The sequence below is a fragment of the Taudactylus pleione genome, unplaced genomic scaffold (genome assembly GCF_031769625.1).
Source record: "Taudactylus pleione unplaced genomic scaffold, aTauple2 ptg000607l, whole genome shotgun sequence".
Classification (NCBI taxonomy): Eukaryota; Metazoa; Chordata; class Amphibia; order Anura; family Myobatrachidae; genus Taudactylus; species Taudactylus pleione.
In genome coordinates, this window is record NW_028285009.1 from 1057893 (window position 1) to 1079632 (window position 21740).

Here is a 21740-nt window from a genome sequence, read left to right on the forward strand (position 1 = left end):
CCTGCACTCTCTCCCTGAACTGTCCAGCAGTGTCACCTCACCCGTTACCTGCACTCTCTCCCTGAACTGTCCAGCAGTGTCACCTCACCCGTTACCTGCACTCTCTCCCTGAACTGTCCAGCAGTGTCACATCACCCGTTACCTGCAGTCTCTCCCTGGACTGCCCAGCAGTGTCACATCACCCGTTACCTGCACTCTCTCCCTGGACTGTTCAGCACTGTCATCTCACCCGTTACCTGCACTCTCTCTCTGGGCTGACCAGCACTGTCACCTCACCCGTTACCTGCACTCTCTCCCTGGACTGTCCAGCAGTGTCATCTCACCCGTTACCTGCACTCTCTCCCTGGACTGTCCAGCAGTGTCACCTCACCCGTTACCTGCACTCTCTCTCTGGACTGTCCGGTAGTGACACTGTCACTTCTCCCAGTACTCTGCACCCTCCCCTGTGCAGTCAGACAGTGTCATCTCACCCATTATTATTACACTGCACCCTGTCCCTGGACTGCCCGGCTTTCTCATCCGTTCCCCTGTTTCCTCTTCCCAGACTGACCGGTGGTGTCACCCCACCTGCTGTCACTAACTGAGTCCCCTCTCCAGTCCCCGGATATATTCACCACCATAGTACCCACGTGCTGCTGCGGGCATGCTGGGGATGAGGGACCCGCCGGTGGGCGGCGCTCGGGAGCTGGGTATAAGTAATAGACGCTCCGGTCCGGGGACCTCTCTCTCAGTCACCGCTGCAGGGACAGAGTGGCTGCTGCCTGGGGAGGAGGAGGGAGCCCAGTCCTCGTGGTGCCGCAGCAGCTCTCACCGGCCTCCGGTGCACGATGGCGGATTACCTGATCAGCGGGGGCACCTGCTATGTCCCGGATGATGGGCTCTCTGCACAGCAGCTCTTCGGGGCCGGAGACGGACTTACCTACAAGTGAGTGACCCCCGACTCCCTAACTCCTCTCCCCCCTGCCCCCCCCTGTCTGTCTGCTAAGGAGAGGGTTCAGTCAGACTCCCGGGAGTGCCAGCAGTCAGGAGTTGTGGTACTAGAAGTCCCAGCAGTGCCCAGGGGGTCTGAGCGGACTATGGGTGCCAGCAGGAAGTGCCAGGAGGACTATAGGTGCCAGCAGGAAGTGCTAGGAGGACTATAGGTGCCAGCAGGAAGTGCCAGGAGGACTATAGGTGCCAGCAGGAAGTGCTAGGAGGACTATAGGTGCCAGCAGGAAGTGTCAGGGGGACTATAGGTGCCAGCAGGAAGTGCCAGGAGAACTATAGGTGCCAGCAGGAAGTGCCAGGGGGACTATAGGTGTCAGAAGGAAGTGTCAGGGGGACTATAGGTGTCAGAAGGAAGTGCCAGGAGGACTATAGGTGTCAGGAGGACTATAGATGCCAGCATGAGCATGCCAGGGGACCATAAATCCCAGCATGGTGTGTCGGACTGTGTGATGATAGAATATAAGCGTCAGCCACTGGGACTAGGCCCAGAGCTGGAGAGTCATAGTTTTCCTACTAATGGGTAAACTCTTATCTGCTCCCTATATAATCAGCTGTCCGTATATATCTCATATGTAATGTGTGAGACTCCCATACATTATATAGACTGTTATCATTACGCCTTCTGTAATGGGGTCAAAAGGGTTAAAGGCATATAGGAAAAAAAGCCGCTTTTAATATTTTATTGTTTTATCTCTGATCACTAATGTATGCAGGTTATTGTAGAAATGGGCATGAATTGGCATTTCAAGCCTCATGAGGCGAGAGCTGGGCCTTCCTTTGCTATGTGTAACACATTGTATCCTGCATTAGACCGGAGAGCGATCAAACTGAATTCTCTAGCACGTTGTTGTCTTATATAGGGGTATAACCAACTAGGTGCGAGCTAAAAAAAAAATCTTGCGCTCAATTTTGGATTACTGCGGGTATGCGCACTCCTAATATCCGCGGTATCCAATTTAAAAAAATAAAAATAAATAAAATTGTGGGGTTTTCAAAACTGAAAGAGATGTAGTTCTCCCAGCAGCCGCTACAGGGAGGAATCGCACACAATCCATCACACACTGACATAGTCACCCTACTGTAGGAGACCGGGTCCCGACGCTGGAGGAAGAAGACACCACTTCGAAAGGCGAGTAATTAAGGACTAATTGAGCTAATTGGAAACTTCCAATTGCTTAATTAGTCATTTGGAGGGGTGCTGCCGATGACTCAGAGAAAAGGGGTAAAGCGCATGTCACATGAGCCGGGCCAGGTGAGTTGGAAGGCGATTGGCAATTGTTCGGGGAGAAGACGGTGACCTTTTGTTAAGAGGAGAGAGTGCAGTTCTTTCAAAGTAATGCTTCAATGAAGAGAACTGTCTTTACACAAATTTTGTGCAGAAACAATGACTGAAGTTTAAGCTACGGAATTTGTGCGGAACAACTGGTTGATAATTTGGCCTGAAGTGTTCAACCACAACAAAGAGTTTGTGCGATGGGAACAGTGGGTTGTCAAGGCACAATTTAAGGTCAATAACCCTGCAAGGAATACAACGTATTGTCATCTGTCATTAAATAGTAGGCCAGCAACAAATGACAACTACTTCAGTCATTACAGCATGCCAAAACAGAAAATAGCATACTAAAACTTTAAAATCAAGGATGGCTTGACAATCATTCACCTTTAGTCAAAGGGTTGCTCTTTGGGACAGACTCGAGCCGCGATTGGCCATTTCACTAATCCAACATTGGTGGATTGGTGCAATTATTTATGCAAGGTTTGCAATTGGGCATTGAATGAAGCCTAACCAATGGGTGGTCCAGGGCAGACAATTCAAATTGTCGAGAGTTTGTTGAGGGGACGTTACAGATTCAACAGGGACTGAAAGCTCAAAGGAAGCCATGCTGTCCCTCGAAATAAAAATGATGGATTCTGTGAGGTTGGGTATTTAGCTTGGTTTAAAAACATCTCCATGGTAAGCAAGACTTGTGCATTTTTCAGATCTGTCGCAGAAATTAAGCCATTTTGGGTGCCATCATTTGTTGTCATGTTGCCCCTGGTTCCAACATCATGTCCAACGAATGGGCAGCATATCAGAATATTGGAAAATTACACGGCTATAACTACACTCCATTGACTGAGAACCATCATGAAAATTTGGTTGATCCAATTACCGGTGCCCACACCCAAAGAATCGAAACCCACTGATGTCATGTCAAAAATCGGTATCCGGATGGAAGATCTACAGTGTCTAGATAGTCAGTCAATAGGTTTTTTTCCTGGCGTGTCTTCCTGTGAACGGGTCCTTGGGTTATTTCAACTGGGCCCTTTCACACTGCACAATAACACGGCTTGTTGCAAATTGTGAAGGAAATTCAGGGCGTGCTTGACTTTTTAGGGTCTAATTATAATACAGACAATCGAGTGCGAAGGGGGCAAATGTAGTGTTCCTGTTGGAACGGCAGGCGCTGAGGGAGGGGGGGGAGACAGGATGGGAAGTTCTGTGCGCTTCACAGGGGGCGTGACCTCCCGGAGAGGGGCATGTCCTTAGGACACAACTTTAATTTTGCCATGCTTGGGGGCGTGCCCAGGGGGCTGGGCTTCCCCCAAGCTCTCCCGTCACTGTGAATAGAAGCCGTGTGCGTTCGCATGGCGTCTATTCACCCGGCGGTGATCGATCACTAACTTTTCCCACCCGTTGGACACTGCGGCCTGTGGGTGGGGAAGGCTGGGGGCATGCTGTTTTAGGGGGGTGCTGCTAAAAAAGCAGGGTGCATTTTTGCCCTTTTAATATCAGGTGGGTCCAACTAAAAAAAAAGGTAGCGGGAACACTAGAATTGTCATTGCACCGGCACAGACGCCCGCAAAAGCACAACAATTTTCTTCCCAACCCTCCCGCGGCCTGATCTCACCCTATAAGGCTGCCAACAGAAATGTGAGTCCGTAGGTACCGTAAGTGCGGCATACAGCTTCACTTACTCCCAGGTGTGAGGCACTTGCACCTGATTGGATTGTAATGCCTGTAATTGACTGAATAAGTTGTTATATTGCGCAGTAACCAGGATTTATGACCACACTGAGGGCCTGATTGATCAAGGATCGCAGTTGTAAAGACGCACGATATCGGTCGATTAATTCACATTGCGTATGCAGTGCGCAAACTAGCAATCGAGATGGGAAATGCGTTTGCAGAGGCTACACAGACCCCGAGCAGTGATTGACAGGAAGACCGTTTGTGGGTGGTGACGGGCAGATGGTCGGGCGAACACAGGCATTGGGACGGCGTTGCAGGGGCGTGCCTAAATTAGCCACTGCGATACCATGCACAGCCTGAGGCCTCATAGCATGACCTGAAGTTAGCAATTCCTGAGTGAGGTCTGACCTGCCTTACCTGTGCGTATGGGTCCGATGTTACCGATTATTTCACTATGTTGCCCAAGTATAAAGATGTGAGTAAGGGGAAGTGGGCGTCATTCACACCGACAGCAGTGCTTGAGGGCAGCCCGGCCCCCAAGAGTGACGAAAAGGGGATGCGTTAAAGACGCACCCCTTTTAATTGGCCGTGCCCCTTTTTTGGACACGCCCAGATGTGTCCTCTCTCTAGGTCCGGTGCCGGACCTAGAGTGAACACTATATTGTGTGTATATGTGTATATATGTATATATATGTGTGTGTGTGTGTGTGTATGAATTATATATATATATATATAAAATGTGTGTGTGTATAAGGTTTACAAATTCCTGTATACGTCAGATTAAGCCTATGATTTCGTTTGTCAGGCAGAAACCACAGTACTATTAAGTTAAAACCTTGTTTATTTTGTTATGCGCAGATTTCTGGAAGGACAGTAACGCACATTTGGAAAATCGTTTCTGTAAACGGTGTAAAGCTGCTCTGGAGATATTCTCGCCTATCTCGTGGCTGTTGCCTGTGACTGTTTTCTTATGAGCTTGTTTACATTTACGTGGATATATTCCTTTTGCTGAAATGTGAAAGCATCCTGTAAATTATTGTTATAATCAGCCAGATATGACATCAATTTAGTAGTTATTACAGATGTCCTGTCAGTTCCTGAATTGTTACTAACAAAGTTGCATGATTTATGAAGAATGTTCAAAGCTTTTTACATCGGACCTGTGTTCCTTTAAATCTTTAAGTTATTAAGTTTTATTATGTGATGTCATACAAATCCATCCAGTGGAAGGCCCAGAACCGGCTCCCTGGGTCAAAGTTCTACCCGGCGCTCCCCATGTAAGGTCCGACTGGTACCACAACCACTCCATTAGGCATCCCAGATCAGTTGCCCCCCTTCTGAAGTTTTCATCCATATCCATCCAGTGGAAGGCTCAGAACAGGCTCCCCAGGTCAAAATTCTGCTCCTCGTACATCAACGGGAGGTCCGACCGGGACCCTAACATCCCTAAAACCTGGCCAGGATCCAACTGGACCACCTTGCATTGGGTTCATACCAATCGGTGCAGGGGTGTCCAAATGCATAACCGGACAAAGAAACAGACCAATGCATTTTATATAAGATAACCTGTATGCCTCTGCAGATCATAGTGCCAGACTGCGGTTCCCCTAGTATTGTTAGATGAGGCAAGGGCTTGCTCACTTCTCGGTAATATGGCGACCACACGCTGTCTCTAAATCGTAACGCTTTCATCCAATAATCATTTTGCATGGACACTGTATATGCAGCATTCAATATCACACACAACGCAGGCAATCTGTTCTATTGAATGTTAAGGTAAATTAAATGTGGTTTTTTTTGTTTTTTGTTTTTTATCTAATGTTGCTGGCCTTTTTCAGATACCTAAACAAAGGAAACATTTAAAGAAATTTTAAATGAACTGTTTTATTCTAATTTCCAGCGACTTTCTTATACTTCCCGGGTACATCGACTTCACGGCGGATCAAGTGGTGAGTAATGCCCCTAAATTTGTATTCCTTGCTGGAAGAGCCAATGTCTGTTTTATATATAACCTCTGGGCCTGTTGACTCCCTGCTCATTAGGTGCAATCTGTCATGTGCGTGACTTTGTTTATTGTAAATAACCTGGGATTGGGTGGGGGGGTTGGGTATCGTATGATACTTCTGATTACTTGCCACTGGCCTGTGTGTGTTTTAGGACCTCACCTCAGCCCTTACTAAGAAAATAACACTAAAAACACCTCTGGTCTCCTCCCCAATGGATACTGTGACTGAATCCAACATGGCTATAGCAATGGCGGTAAGCAAACTACTGCTTTGGTTTTTAAGTTGTTGTTAGTTTTGGGCATTCATTATGTTAAAAGCATCGTATCTCTCCCGTCTGCGTTCCAGCTGACTGGCGGCATCGGTATTATGCATCACAACTGTACGCCAGAATTCCAAGCTAATGAAGTGCGCAAAGTTAAGGTGAGCGTCCGACCCCTGTTGCTACTGTGCGATCATTACTGGGGCTAAAACGTAACCCACTTTACCTTAGCCATGGTTACTAAATACTGGTTGGCTCTTTTGAGGATGTGTTTTAAAGAAGCTATAACCTTAAATTGTTCTGTAATGGCCTGGCACAGGGTAATGTATAATGTAGTCACCGTTTTATGTTCGACCTTGCTGGAAGCAATCCTAGGGACTACTTACTGCCTGATTACCTGCTCCTTGTCCTGCTATGTCCACTTTGTGGTGTAAATAAATAAGTTCCCCAGCCACAAGAAAGAGTCTGCCCATGATCTGGATTACCCACTTAGGGCAAATTCCACATTTCAGCCTCTAACACAGGGGTAGGCAACTCTCTTGGCAGTAGTGCCACAAGGTGACACTCGAGGATGGTGTAAGTGGCACATGCGGGGTCAGTCCCTCCTCTGTGAGGTAAGCAGTGCTGAACACACACTCTCTCCCTCTCTCACTGGTCAACATAGACGTAGATCGACAGGGTCAAATGGTCGACACAGAAAAGGTTGACTCATGGTTTGTTTATTTTTGGGGGGGGATATCTGTTATTTTAATCCTAAACCTAACTCCTGGTGCCTAACCGAACCCTTCTGCAGACTAACCCTCCACCAAGTGCCGAACCCTAAAAATCATGAAACAACATGTCTACCTTTTGACAGTTGACCATTTGTCCCTGTCGACCTATTTACTATCTTGTATCTGGATACCGCCTGTTACAATTGCTCCTGTTCAGTCGAATGACAGTACAACGTTCTGAAGTGTCTTCATTTCCAGCCTACAAATTATCAACCTAACCTGAGCAAACCAGCTCCAAACAGGGAAGGACAGGGAAGCTACTGATCTTGTTTTAGTACCCATCTATTACCATTGTATATTCTGTAATGTTGGTGGTGCTCCTGAAACTTTTGGCTTGTAATTTTGAGAGAGACGGAATTTGGGGCAATGTGGAATCACCCATGCATTGTCGTTGCCTATTGTCACCAACAGAAATATGAACAAGGATTCATCACCGACCCTGTAGTATTGAGCCCCTCGCACCAAGTACGGGACGTGTTTGAGGCAAAAGCACGCCATGGGTTCTGCGGGATCCCCATCACGGACAATGGAAAGATGGGCAGTAAGCTGGTGGGAATCATTTCGTCCCGAGATATAGACTTCCTTAAATCTGAGGAGCATGATCTGCCTCTCAGTGAAGTAAGTATCTGGCCTGTGGGTTCTGCACCACAAAAATGGGGGGGATCATTATTGTCAGATTGAGGTTATAACAAGGATTTCTGGATGTCCTTTCAGCCACTGGTTAATATAGTGATATATTTATACCACATTTTTGTTTCCTTTTGGTTTGAATAACCAGATCATGACCAAACGGGAAGATCTTGTGGTCGCCCCAGCTGGTGTTAATTTAAAAGAAGCAAATGAAATTCTGCAGAGGAGTAAAAAAGGTAATTACACGTCCTCCTGTTTGGTATTCGCAAGTTCTTCTATTTTTTTTTTTTTTTTAACTGAAGCCACTTTGCTGAAATTTCTGCCGACTGCAAGGCGGCGTTCAAATCCATTGCGTTTCGTTTTTAGGGAAGCTACCAATTGTCAATCAGGACGATGAGCTGGTGGCGATTATTGCGCGTACAGATTTGAAGAAGAATCGGGATTACCCACTGGCTTCGAAAGATTCCAAGAAGCAGCTGCTGTGCGGGGCGGCCATTGGGACCCATGAGGATGACAAATATCGTCTAGATCTCCTAATGCAGGCCGGAGTGGACGCTGTGGTTCTGGTACGGTGTTTTTTATTTATTTATTTTTTTTCTTTCATAGTTTTTTTAAAACTCCACAACTAACGTGTCCACAGTAAATTTACCAATTGGCATTTCTGAGGCACCGTGGTCCCATCTTCCAATTTCAAAAAGTTGCCTGACAATGCTTCCAATTTCACATAGTCAAAAAGTTGCCTGGCATGGTCCCGGTTATAAACACCAGTGCCCAGCAATATTATTTGGCAGGATTGCCCATTGTGCGTATACTGTAGACTGAAATCTGTGGACTGACATGGTGCAAGTACGTGAATGAAAGACCATGGTTGACCATTTGTTAGAACATGGTGTCCAACAGACCGGTGTTACCTGCAAAGAGCGGTGCTCTCCATCTTGTTACAACTGAATTATACTGTAAAGGGCAGAAAATAAATCCTTGCCAATCATAGAATGGCATCAGGTTTCATAGGGCATTGGTCACTTACACACAGTGGAGACGGCCACTTTCTGGGCCAAACCTTATTTGCATGAAAATGGCCGTGTTCCCCTCCTCAAAGTCTCATTATTGGAAGTCCTACAGTCTAAGTCTGTCCAAGTAACACTGTGGGGGGAGACTTCTAAAGAGGACAAGTGGAGGTGTTTCCAGTAGCTACCAATCGGGTTCTAGCTGTCATTCATCTAGTATATGCTATAAAATGACAGCTGGAATATGATTGGTTGCTATAGGCAATGCCTCCATTTTGTCTTTCGAGTGCTTGCCTAGAAGTATGGTTTGCGTAACTGAAACTATCTTTCTACATTCCAGGATTCCTCCCAAGGAAACTCCATTTATCAGATCAATATGATAAAGTACATTAAGGAAAAGTACCTAGATCTTCAAGTCATCGCCGGAAATGGTAAAAAAAAGGATTTTTTTTGGTGCTGTAGAAGCTTAAAATTCAATTTAATGCTATTATTACGCATGGTGTCTAATAAACTAGAACAGGCTCTGTGACCAATTTGATATTCTGTGTTCCTGAGGTGGCCTGAAGCTGATCTGATTCCTTTAGTATACAGCACATTCCTGCTCTCTACGCCATGTTATTCAGTCTAACGCTGCACCAGTCCTGGTGAAACTAAAACAACCCCCTCCATCTTCTCCATCGAGATATTTGGCAGTTACGCTCATTGTTAAACGTATGGCCAGTCAGCCTTCAATACTAAATCTAATAAGAAAAGAACTTGTGTAATATTCACCAATATCTCTGATTAAAGAGTTAAGATATTTGACATTGCATGCACCTCAATTACCTACTTCAGTAAAAGACATTGGGGCAGATGTATTATAGCGGCACTTAACGCCTCTTTACCGACGCAAAGCAGGAAGCACTAACGATGAGATATATTAACATCTCATCGGCCGGAGCGGAGTAGCTGAAGTATGTGAATCTTGCTTTTTAAATGTATTTTATGTGGTTCTGGATTTCAAAATGAATTTTATGTGTTTTTTAAACCATATTTTATGTGGCTCTGGCTTTTTCAGTGTATTTTATGTGGATCTGGCCTGTATTTTCAATGTGCTGGGCTCGCCCCCAGCGTGACTAAAAACGGGGGTGTAATATATAATATATATATAATGCCCCCTCCCCCTAAAAAATCCTGCGTTTGCCCCTGATACCGACCAACAAGTGTCGGTATGTTAACCATTTTGAGATGCCGGCATACCGATTCCGTTGTGCCTATAATGAGAGGGGGAGGGCAGAAAAATGCGTCATTTCATAAAAAAATAAAATAAAAAGTTAACTTCTTTGCTGCCATAATCTACAACTTGTACAAAATCAGGGAGTTTCTGTGAGGGAGCAGAAAAAAGAAACCTTGCTGTGGGGGCACTCTGGAAAATAAATGTGTTTTAAAATATAACTCTTAATATGTTTGAAGAAAAATGGGGGTTAGGGTCAGGGCCAGTCTCCTATTAGAGTGAACGGTAAACAAGAAAAAAAAATGATGGACAGTCTGTCTTTTATAAATATATACAACTTGCCTATAATGACTACAGTTATATTATTTTGCTTTACCGCCATGATCAAAACTAGATTTATTTTGACTGACGAGCTCACCTATAGACTTGCGAATGAGGAAACAGCGTTTTATTTAATACAACTTGCATTTTGGGTAACATTTTTAGAAAAAGGTTTTTCCGTCAGTACGACCTGTGTATGAGAACTGCGGTGGTCATCAGTCCAGGGCTGCCTGGAGGGTGAAGGTCTGTTGTGTGCTGCAATACAATGCTATGCTGTCATCTCCTGAGACCCCAGGAAGTGTCTGCAGAGTTATATATAGACCGGTGGCACATCCAGCAATGTGACACTAGAATGTAACGCTGAATGGGGCTGACGGGCAGGGACATGTGTCCCGGGATCACTCTGCTATCTTTATCATGTGCCAGCATAATAATTCCCTTTTTAAGTCACGTGTAAAGGAATAGTCATCAATTCTACATGGGATAATGTACCCCCTGCTGTAAGGTATAAATATAGATGGGGAGAAACCCCTGTTACCATATTAAATATGTAAAACTCAACCGAATACTTGTATGTGTATATAATATTTTTTTATTACCCTAAACCATGTTCCTTTAATGTACACATTTGTTTATTTTCATCCTAACTCAGACTCCTAATGACAGTGATTGATTCACAGTGACACACTAGTAATGACAGTGGCTGATTCACAGTGACACACTAGTAATGACAGTGGCAGATTCACAGTGACACACTAGTAATGACAGTGGCAGATTCACAGTGACACACTAGTAATGACAGTGATTGATTCACAGTGACACACTAGTAATGACAGTGGCTGATTCACAGTGACACACTAGTAATGACAGTGACTGATTCACAGTGACACACTAGTAATGACAGTGGCAGATTCACAGTGACACACTAGTAATGACAGTGGCAGATTCACAGTGACACATTTGTAATGACAGTGACTGATTCACAGTGACACACTAGTAATGACAGTGACTGATTCACAGTGACACACTAGTAATGACAGTGACTGATTCACAGTGACACACTAGTAATGACAGTGGCTGATTCACAGTGACACACTAGTAATGACAGTGGCAGATTCACAGTGACACACAAGTAATGACAGTGACTGATTCACAGTGACACACTAGTAATGACAGTGACTGATTCACAGTGACACACTAGTAATGACAGTGACTGATTCACAGTGACACACTAGTAATGACAGTGGCAGATTCACAGTGACACACTAGTAATGACAGTGACTGATTCACAGTGACACACTAGTAATGACAGTGGCAGATTCACAGTGACACACTAGTAATGACAGTGACTGATTCACAGTGACACACTAGTAATGACAGTGGCAGATTCACAGTGACACACTAGTAATGACAGTGACTGATTCACAGTGACACACTAGTAATGACAGTGACTGATTCACAGTGACACACTAGTAATGACAGTGGCTGATTCACAGTGACACACTAGTAATGACAGTGGCAGATTCACAGTGACACACTAGTAATGACAGTGACTGATTCACAGTGACACACTAGTAATGACAGTGGCAGATTCACAGTGACACACTAGTAATGACAGTGACTGACACACAGACTCGCACAGATTCACCCATGAGCAGGGCTGGATTGGGAACTCAGTGCTGCTGGTCTAAATATGAAGGTGACCTGGTGTAGCTGGGACCAACACAAATGTAGATGGGATTAAAATAATCTTTATTAAGACGCATAAAAAAAATCTCAATGACTTCCATAACTTTACCCAAAACTTAGAGCATCCTAGTCACATGCAGTACAGAGAGCATCCCAGCAACTCTCGCATACCGTACAGAGAGCATCCCAGCGACTCTCGCATACCATACAGAGAGCATCCCAGTGACTTTCATACCATAGAGCACATCCCAGCAACTACGAAACAGAGCACCCCAGCAACCTCCACATAATAATATCCAATCATCAACATAAGGGCCAAAATTTACTAAGTGTCGGGTTCTAAAACTTGGCAGTTTGGTGGCGGTTTTGCTATCTGCAGATTTACTAAAGCCAAAAACGTTGCAAAACCGCCATCAAAACACATTTTTAGAATAGAACAAGGCTGTCCTTTTTAGAAAACGTTGCAAAACTACGACCAAACCCCCGGGGTTTAGAACGGAATAGAACCCTCTGTCAAACCTCCACCAAACAGACAGGGTTTAGAACCCGCCGCTTACTAAATTTTGCCCAACCACTCAATTCAAGCTTTAAAGTCATTAATTTCCTCATCCCCACTATTAAATGGGTGTGGTATAAGAGACAGTACAGGTTGAGTCTCCCATATCCAAAATGCTTGGGACAGGGGTATTTTGGATAACGGAATATTCCGTATTTTGGAATATTAGCATTTCATAATGAAATATCTTGGGAATGGGCCCAAATATACACACAGAATGCATTTATGTTTTATATACACCTTATACATACAGCCTGCAGGTCATTTTATACAATATTTCTACTTCAGGGTCCATAGGGGGTCCACAGGGTTGACCTTGGGGTATAGCTGGATCTGGATCCACGGGCACCACGCAGTTAAAGCTTTGCTGCTCCCAGGATGCACTTGGGTCCGCCCTCCTCTATACCCCGCCCCGGCCACAGGCACCTCAGTTTTAGTTGGTGCCCGTCCGGAGTCGGGTCACCCTGTTGCAGTGGGGCTGTTTTTAGCAGCCCCTAAGCTTTATTTTTGAAGATAGAAGATTTTATTTTTTACTCTTCAGAGCGGCAGCATCAGACTGTCCAGCTGGACGTCCACGCTGCCGCTCCAACAACCCCGCTGGCGCTGCGACGCCAGTACTGATCTGGGGATCGCAGCGGGACCCCAGAGTCAGTACTAGCGTGGCTCCGGGACCTCCCACTGACTGCTGCCGGGCTCACGGGGATTCAGGTAAGCCGCGTGTAGCGCTGTCAGCGCTGCACGCGGGGGAAATGCAGTCTCTAGCCGCCGGTCTCTGGGGACAGACCGGCGGCGCTAGTAGCGGCGGCGGGCTCCCCCCTCTGCAGGCATACCCCGCGCGTCCGCTGGACCACCAGGGAATAATGGCTGGAGGGGAACCAGCGTCCCTGGGGTTAATTACTAGCCAGGGGAGGAAGCCTTCCCTGGTTTAGCGGCTCCTCCCCTCAGCTCAGCGCGCCTTCTCTCACGTGTGCTGGCGTCGCTGAGCTGTTCTTCATGCGGCCACTCCTCCTCAGAGCTCTCCGGCGGCCATCTTCAAGGCTGTAACGCAGACTCCCAGGCGGTGCATGGACCGGTCCCCCTGGGTACCTCTCCTCTGCAAAGGGACAGTGTACGCAGCGCTATAGCCCTCCCAGACACTGAATCTGGGAGGTTGATTGTAGCGGAAGGTGCGGTGAGTCAAATCCTTACTGCATTGTATGTGACTTTTGCTAGTGCTGCTGTCTGTGACTTATTTCTAACTTACTGTCAGCTTGTACCTATCCCTTTCCTTTTCCATACGGCCCGACAGGTGTGTGGGGGAAGGGCTTTTTTCTGTGGACCTCGCTTGTATAAATCAAGTATTTGCGAGGTCGGTCACATACAGTTGTGTGCTGCACACTTCCATATTGTGGGCTGTTTGTGTTGCATGCTGTGAGTGCGGAGGTGTTTTCACCATATTCCCTCTGGTGATACGTTTTCATTGAGCATTTCTGTATCATGTCTGATGAGGAGACTGAGCACTCCGGAGCTCCTGTGCTGTTTTCCTGCAGATGCTGTGCTGCTGGAGTTTATAGGGGGGATCTATCTCAGGATGGTCTGTGCGGGCGGTGCCAGCTGGTGCCTGGCCCCTCTGTGCCCCCTATTTCACAGGATCCTCCTTGGGCGATGTTTTCCCAGGTGTTGGCATCTATTGTGGACCGTTTAGCGGTGCCGGCTGCGGTGCCTGTTAGGGCGTTGCCCCAGCCTAACATCCCCCATTCCCCGGGTATTCCGCAATTATTGCAGTCTCCCCCCGGGTCTCAAACCGTGGGTCCTTATGCGGGGGTGCCTGTGTATGTCCAGTCCCCCCCTGTGACTCAGCAGTCGATGGTGCCTATTCAGGGTTATCCTCATGCTGTGCCTCCACCTTGGGTGGATGTACTCTCCAGCTCTGTGCAGAGTCTGGCGGCCTCATCCTCTGTTTTTGTGTTGCAGAGTGATTTGCCCCCTAAGGCGCCCAAGCGTCAGGTTGTGAGTTCTCTAACAGTGCAGCTGTCGGACTCGGATGTGTCTTCGGATGATGGAGAAGTTCATGAAGACACTGACTCTGATGCCGCGGCCCAGGAGATGGAGACTAAATCTTCCATTAATGTGCCGACATTGGTTAGGGCGGTGCGCGCTATCCTTCATATAGAGGATGATGCACCGGCTCCTAAATCTAAGTACCCTAACTTTAAAAAAGCTAAGGTTACGTCGAGTGTCTTTCCCTTGTCTGACCAGTTGACGGATCATATGACGGGTGGCCTGGCAGTTGCCCAGTAAGAGATTCCAACCACTAAAGAGGTTGGCATCGAATTATCCTTTTCCTAAAGCGCATTGCAGGAAGTGGGAAACTCCACCGGCTGTGGATTCCCACGTCACTCGCTTGATTAAGAGCGCTATGCTCCCATTACCGTCTATTTCCTCTTTGAAGGATCCCACAGACAGGAAGGTCGAGATATGTTTGAAATCCATTTACTCCTTTTCAGGGGCGGTGGCGCGCCCGTCCATGGCCATTTCATGGGTGGCTAAGGCCATTGAGAGCTGGGCTAATGCTTTGGACGATACTTTTCCAGAGGATGCTCCGGAGATCCAGAGAGCGTTAATTGGTCAAATGAGGGATGCCGCTTCCTATGTAGGGGAAGCTTTGTTGGATGCTAGTCTGCTGACCTCTAGGGTGTCGGCTGCAGCTGTGTCTGCTCGTCGGTCCTTGTGGCTGAGGTCTTGGCGAGCAGATGCGGACTCTAAAAGGAGTCTGGAGTCATTGCCTTTTAATGGTGAGTTGCTATTTGGTCCGGACTTGGACAAAATAGTGGATACCTTGGCTAAATCCAAGTCGGCCTTCCTTCCTTCGGGTTCAGTGCCGGCTAAGGTTCGGAGCTCCGCCTTTCGGTCCTTTCTGGTTCAGGTAAGGCCAAGGGTCAGTCCTTCCCGAGACATTCGGCGACCAAGGCTGCACCCAAGCCCAAGAAGCAGGCGTGGAGTGCTCGGCGCCCTTCTTCCAAGCAGGAGGATAAACCTGCTGCCTGATGGGATGGGCCTCTCTCTGGGGGACCCCAGAGTGGGAGGCCGACTTCTCCTATTCGCCCAGTGTTGGCACAATACCACCACGGATGCCTGGGTTCGAGAAGTAGTCTCTCAGGGGTACGACCTGTCTTTTCGGTTCAGGCCGCCCCGCCAGTTTTTCTGTATGAGTCCTTCTCTGGACAAGACCAAAGCTGTCCAGATTCAGGTAGCTATAGAATCCTTGCTACAAGCAGGGGTCATTGTTCCCGTTCCGCAGACTCAGCGCGGGACGGGGTACTATTCTACTCTGTTTCTGGTGCAGAAACCCAATGGTTCTCATCGCCCTATCCTGAATTTGAAGTCTCTGAACAAATACCTCAGAGTTCCCAGGTTCAGGATGGAAACGTTACGTTCCATCATTCTGGTGATGGAACCCAGGGATTACATGGTCTCCCTCGATATCCAGGACACCTATCTCCATGTGCCCATAGCCACGGCTACGTGGGTGTTCACCAAGGTGATGGCAGTTATGGCTGCCCACCTTCGTGGTCAGGGTATACGGCTGTTGCCGTACCTGGACGATCTTCTTCTGCTGGAAAGCTCCCCAGAGGTGCTTCTTCGACATCTCCACCTGACCATTGCTTGTTTTCAAGCACACGGGTGGTTGATAAATTGGAAGAAGTCCTCTCTGATCCCATCACAACGGATGGTCCATCTGGGAGCACTTCTGGATTCTGGTCAACAAAGGATTTTCTTGACTCCGGAAATGGTGTCCTCCCTACGACTGAGGATAACAGTTGCCTGAGCAGTGGTAGAGTGTCGGTCCATTCAGCAATGAGAGTCCTGGGGTCCATGGTGTCGGTATTCGACATGGTGGAATTTGCCCAGTTCCATTCCAGGCCCCTGCAGGGGCAGATTCTATCGGAGTGGAACGGGTTACCTCACCGGATCCGATCCCAGATGCTGGTTTTGTCCCCGGAAGTGCGCCGGTCTCTGGCGTGGTGGCTTCAGTCAGCTCATCTCGTCCAGGGTCGCCTCTTTTGGATGCCGGACTGGGTTCTGTTTACGACAGATGCCAGTCTCCGGGGTTGGGAGGCAGTGACCGGCTCGTTGTCACTTCAGAGTCGTTGGTCTACGGAAGAAGCTCTTCTTCCCATCAACATTCTGGAACTGCGGGCAGTTTATCGGGCCCTGCAGTCGTCCGGTCCTGCTCTTCACGGAAGGGCGGTTCAGGTGCAGTCCGACAACGCCACCACGGTGGCGTATATCAACCACCAAGGTCGGCAGCGATGTTGGAGGTGTCTTGCATCCTTGCTTGGGCGGAGTGTCACATTCCAGCGATCTCGGCAGTCTTCATTCCCGGAGTCCTCAATTGGGAGGCGGACATCCTCAGCCGTCACGACGTGCATCCCGGGGAATGGTCGCTTCACCCAGAGGTGTTTCAGCTACTCGTGGACAGGTGGGGGCTGCCGGAGCTGGACTTGATGGCCTCCCGTCACAATCACAAGTTGCCCATTTACGGGTCAAGGACAAGAGACGCAGGCGCCAGTCTGGTAGACACGCTGTCGGTGAAATGGACGTTTCACCTGGAGTATCTGTTTCCTCCGATATCCTTACTTCCTCTGGTTCTGCGGAAATTCAAGCAGGACGGCGGCGCGCTCGTGCTGGTAGCTCCGGCGTGGCCCAGACGTCCTTGGTACTCCGATCTGAGGTGTCTCTCCATCGACGCTCCGTACCTTCTTCCTCAGCGTCGGGACCTGTTGTCTCAAGGGCCCTGCCTTTACCCGGATCTGGGTCGGCTGTCTTTGACGGCGTGGCTCTTGAGACAGCCGTCTTGAGGTCTAGGGGTTTCTCCGGTTCGGTCATTGGTACCATGCTTAGGGCACGCAAGCCTGTCTCCGCACGGATTTACCACAGGGTGTGGCGCACTTTCAGTGGTGTGAATCCGGAAACTATGATCCTCAGGTGTTCTGGGTTTCCAGAATCTTGGAGTTCCTTGAATCAGGTTTGGACCTCGGCTTACGCCTGGCCTCTCTGAAGGTTCATGTGTCTGCTTTGTCCGTGTGGTTTCAGCGACGGATTGCTACACTACCGGATGTTCACACCTTTTTCCAGGGTGTTCTCCGGATCCAGCCTCCCTTCGTGCCACCTGTGGCTCCTTGGGACTTGGCGGTGGTGCTACGGGTCTTGCAGGGTCCTCCTTTTGAGTCTCTTGAGGTGGTGGACCTCAAGTGGCTGACGTTCAAGACCGTTTTTTTCCTAGCAATTGCTTCTGTCAGGAGGGTGTCAGAATTGGGGGAGCTTTCCTGTCGCCCCCCTTTTCTGAGTTTTCATCAGGACAGAGCGGTGCTCCGCACTCGTCCTGAGTTTTTGCCCAAAGTGGTCTCGAAGTTCCACATTAATCAGGAACTTGTTGTGCCAGCTTTTCAGTCACCTGATCTTTCAGCTGGTGAGGATTCCTTAGATGTAATCCGGGCACTTAGAATCTATGTGGATCGGACTGCTTCGGTTAGGAAGTCGGATTCTTTGTTTGTCCTCTTCGGTTTTCACAAGAGGGGTTGGCCGGCCAACAAGCAAACGTTAGCCCGTTAGCTTAGTTCCGTTATTTGTGAGGCTTATGCACAGGAGGGTTTACCTGTGCCAGCCTCTGTTCAGGCTCATTCCACTCGTTCTGTGGGTCCCTCTTGGGCTGCTAGACGTGGCGCCTCCGCTGTTCAGCTGTGTAAGGCGACCACTTGGTCTTCCATTCAAACGTTTTTGAGGTTCTATGCGTTTGACACCTTCGCCTCTAAGGATGCATCCTTTGGGCGCCGGGTACTCCTTTCAGCACAGGAGCGTCCCCGCCCTTAGTTGAACTGCTTTGGGACATCCCCAAGGTCAACCATGTGGACCCCCTATGGACCCTGAAGTAGAAAACAAGAGATATGGTAAGAACTTACCTTTGTTATCTCTGTTTCTACAAAGTCCATAGGGTCCACAGGGCGCCCGCCCTGACGCACCTGGCTTCAAATGGGCTGTGTGGCTGGTCACCGGTTTTCCGTCTCCCATTTCTGTGAGTATGGTTTCTTGTGTGTTCCAGTCTTCCTTCTCTCTGTTTAGTCTCCTCCTCCGGCCTTAGCTGCTTACCAACTGAGGTGCCTGTGGCCGGGGCGGGGTATAGAGGAGGATGGACCCAAGTGCATCCTGGGAGCAGCAAAGCTTTAACTGCGTGGTGCCCGTGGATCCAGATCCAGCTATACCCCAAGGTCAACCCTGTGGACCCTATGGACTTCGTAGAAACAGAGATAACAAAGGTAAGTTCTTACCATATCTCTTGTTTTTTGTGTCTCAAACAAAGTCTGTGTACAGAAATGAAATTCATTTATGTTTCATATACACAGCCTGAAGGTAATTTTATACAATATCTTTAATAATTTTTGCCTTAGACAAAGTTTGTGTACATTGAACCATCAAAAATCAAAGGTTTCATTATCTCAGCCATGCCAAAATAATTTCGTATTTCAGAATATTTGGATATAGGAGACTCAACCTGTAATTAGTTAGACAATGTCTAGATAGACACCAGATATTACACAGTTAATAGTTAGACAGGGATAAAAGTTCGTCACAGACAAAAGTCAGACACACTGAAGTTAGACATGTAAAAAGTTCGTCGGGTACAAAAGGTCAACAGGATCACAAGTACGACATGAAAATGGTCGATTTTAATTTTTTTTTTTATTATTATTATTATTATTTTTTTTTTAACCCTATACTTCACCCTAACCCTCCCTCCTGGTGCCTAACCCTAACCGTCCAGTAAGTACCTAACCCTAATCTTAAAAAAAAAATACAAATAATAATAATGTGACAATTTTGTTTTTTGTGCCCTAATCACCTGAACTCTAATCCTGCCCATGGTGCCTAACCCTCCCTCCTGGTGCCTAACCCTAACCGTCTGGGTTAGTACCTAACCCTCCTTTAAGTGCCTAAACTTTAACCATAATCCTAAAGAAAAAAAAATGTGTTGACCATTTTTGTGTCGATCATTTTCATGTCGAACTTTTGTACCTGTCAAACTTTTTACATGTCTGACTTTTGTCTGTGTCGAACTTTTATCCTTGTCTAACTATCAACCGTCCAACATTTGGTGTCGATCTAGACATTGTCTAACTAATTACTGGGTATCTATAGTCCGGAACCCTTATTAAACTCCACTTTGTTAATTCCATTAATGCACATTATCTTTTCTAATAACCTACATTTAATAACATTAACTTGATCATCCTCCATATAAAACCTAACCGTAGCCCCTTATTCTTCTGATTACCTTCACATAGCTATACCCATTAGAGCCCCTTTTTCTCGCCAGATAAATTACCATGTTACCCCATGGAATCTGGAATAAGTTCCCGGACCTATGGGTTAACAAACTGGCTATTTGACACAGATTTCTTTTACTCTGGCTCAAAAAAAAATTCCTTGTGAATAGCCCTGCTGCTTCAATTAGCCTGCGCTAAATTACCATGGCTAATCTAATTCCCCCCCTTAAATGTATTTAGGATGAAAATATGATCGAGCTTCCCAGAAATCCTCATTTAATTTCTTTACAGTTGTGACCGCAGCGCAGGCGAAGAACCTGATTGACGCCGGAGCGGATGCCTTAAGAGTAGGAATGGGAAGCGGCTCCATCTGCATAACGCAAGAAGGTAATGTTACAGATGATCCATGAAGTGCCGGTGCCTGTGATCGCTACCCGGGTTATCATTGTTGAGCGCACCAGCAACTGCGCATGGTTTTGTTTGGTGGGTACTGCTCTCAAAGGAGAGACGGATGGGGAGGGGGGTGTAACTTTAAAAAAAGAAAGCTATATGGTACTTTTTTTATGGTGGGTTAGTTGGGTTGTCATTCCAGCTGCTTTGTACCTAAAAAGTGTTGTCATAGCGAGAAGCTTGCTGGGCATGCTGATACTTATAGTGCCTCAGCTGGAGGGATGCCAGTTGTTTTAACTTTGGTTAGGGTGGTGCTGAATTTAAATTTTTTTATTTATTTTTTTTCTGTGATTTTTGCTGCGGGATGTAAAACAGTTAATAATAAAAATATAAAAATAAAATTATTATTATATATATATATATTTTTTTTAAATAAGTCACAACCTGGCATTTTAAGTATTTACACCCCAAAACAATAGGTTTTGCTACTTTAAATCCTCCAAAATAATTGTTGCAAATTGCTGACTTTAGAAAAATGCTGTTCGTTCAATTTCCCCCTAAGTGAATATTTTGTAGGCCTCTTCATGCAGTGTCAAATAAATGGTTCTCTGTTTGCTGGAAAACCCTAATTCAAGGGGTAAACTAACTGAGCTGCTTCAGTTCATTCTAGGAAGCCAGTATTGCAAACTAAGGCCCTCATTCAGAGCCGTATGCTCTGAGCAGAGCGCACGCTCTGAATGAGGGCCGCCCTCCATTATTTTGGAGCGTCCTCCTGGACGCTCGTATAGCTGTGGGTCACCACCCACAGCCTATACAAGCGTGCAGTTTGATGGCCGCGATGGTCGTGACCATCGCAACCATCGAAACTGCGAGCCGGAGCCTGCGGTTGAGGTTTTCAACCGCAAGGCCCGGAGTGATTTTGGCTCTATCAGAGCCAAAATCACTCCCACTGACATCACTAGTGATGTCAGTGGGCCGGCTTCCGTCAGGGAGGCACGCCCACCAAAGGGGGCGTGCTGTCAATCATCATCGACAACACGCCCCCTTTGATCAGACACAACGAGCGAAGGACTTTCCTTCGCTCGTCGCGTCTGGCGCATGCGCACGACGGAGCTCCCGCCGTCGTGCGCATGCGCAGCATCGACCCACTTGCGAGCGGGTCTGAATCAGGCCCTAAGTACAAATTTTTCCTTTACAACACAAGACACGTCATTGAATTATATGGCTTCTGTAATGTGAGCAGCTAGTTTACACCTTTTATGACCTATAAGCTTCTTGCCTTCAAGAGTTATTAGTTTGTCCTGGTGGGCCGGACTTATGGCAGGAGGGCCTGGATTTGTCTAGAAAGACACAAAACCTACCAATGAGCTCCACTTTAGTAGTTGCCTGATTTGGGTGGTTTTTGGGTTTCATTGAAGGTATTATCTGGTTGTACGGCCAGAACGTGTATCTGAAAGAAGTTTAGGGATGAGCGGGTTTGGATTTACTCTGTTCTTATCGCCACTTTACCGCAAGTTCGGATTTATTTTATTGGCTATTCAAAACACGTGATCGCCGATAGCCAATAAAATGCCGATTTGAGAACCGAGTAAATCCGATTCCGCTCATCCCTAGAAAGAACTGGAATGCTGCGATCATATATGGTCACGTTC

At 47.1% G+C, this 21740-nt stretch overlaps 1 protein-coding gene across 2 annotated transcripts in view; it reads left to right on the forward strand.

Annotated features, from left to right (window-relative positions):
* The first annotated feature begins 707 nt into the window (after window positions 1-707).
* IMPDH2 (inosine monophosphate dehydrogenase 2) overlaps window positions 708-21740 on the forward strand; it is a 33830-nt gene continuing 12797 nt past the window's right edge. For both annotated transcript variants that reach the window (XM_088453998.1, XM_088453999.1), the window contains exons 1-9: window positions 708-925; window positions 5841-5889; window positions 6098-6199; window positions 6292-6366; window positions 7390-7596; window positions 7757-7844; window positions 7975-8174; window positions 8956-9046; window positions 19990-20085. In XM_088453998.1, coding sequence (XP_088310124.1) covers window positions 828-925; window positions 5841-5889; window positions 6098-6199; window positions 6292-6366; window positions 7390-7596; window positions 7757-7844; window positions 7975-8174; window positions 8956-9046; window positions 19990-20085 — 1006 coding nt within the window. In that variant the 5' untranslated portion in view covers window positions 708-827. The remainder of the gene's footprint in view (window positions 926-5840; window positions 5890-6097; window positions 6200-6291; window positions 6367-7389; window positions 7597-7756; window positions 7845-7974; window positions 8175-8955; window positions 9047-19989; window positions 20086-21740) is intronic.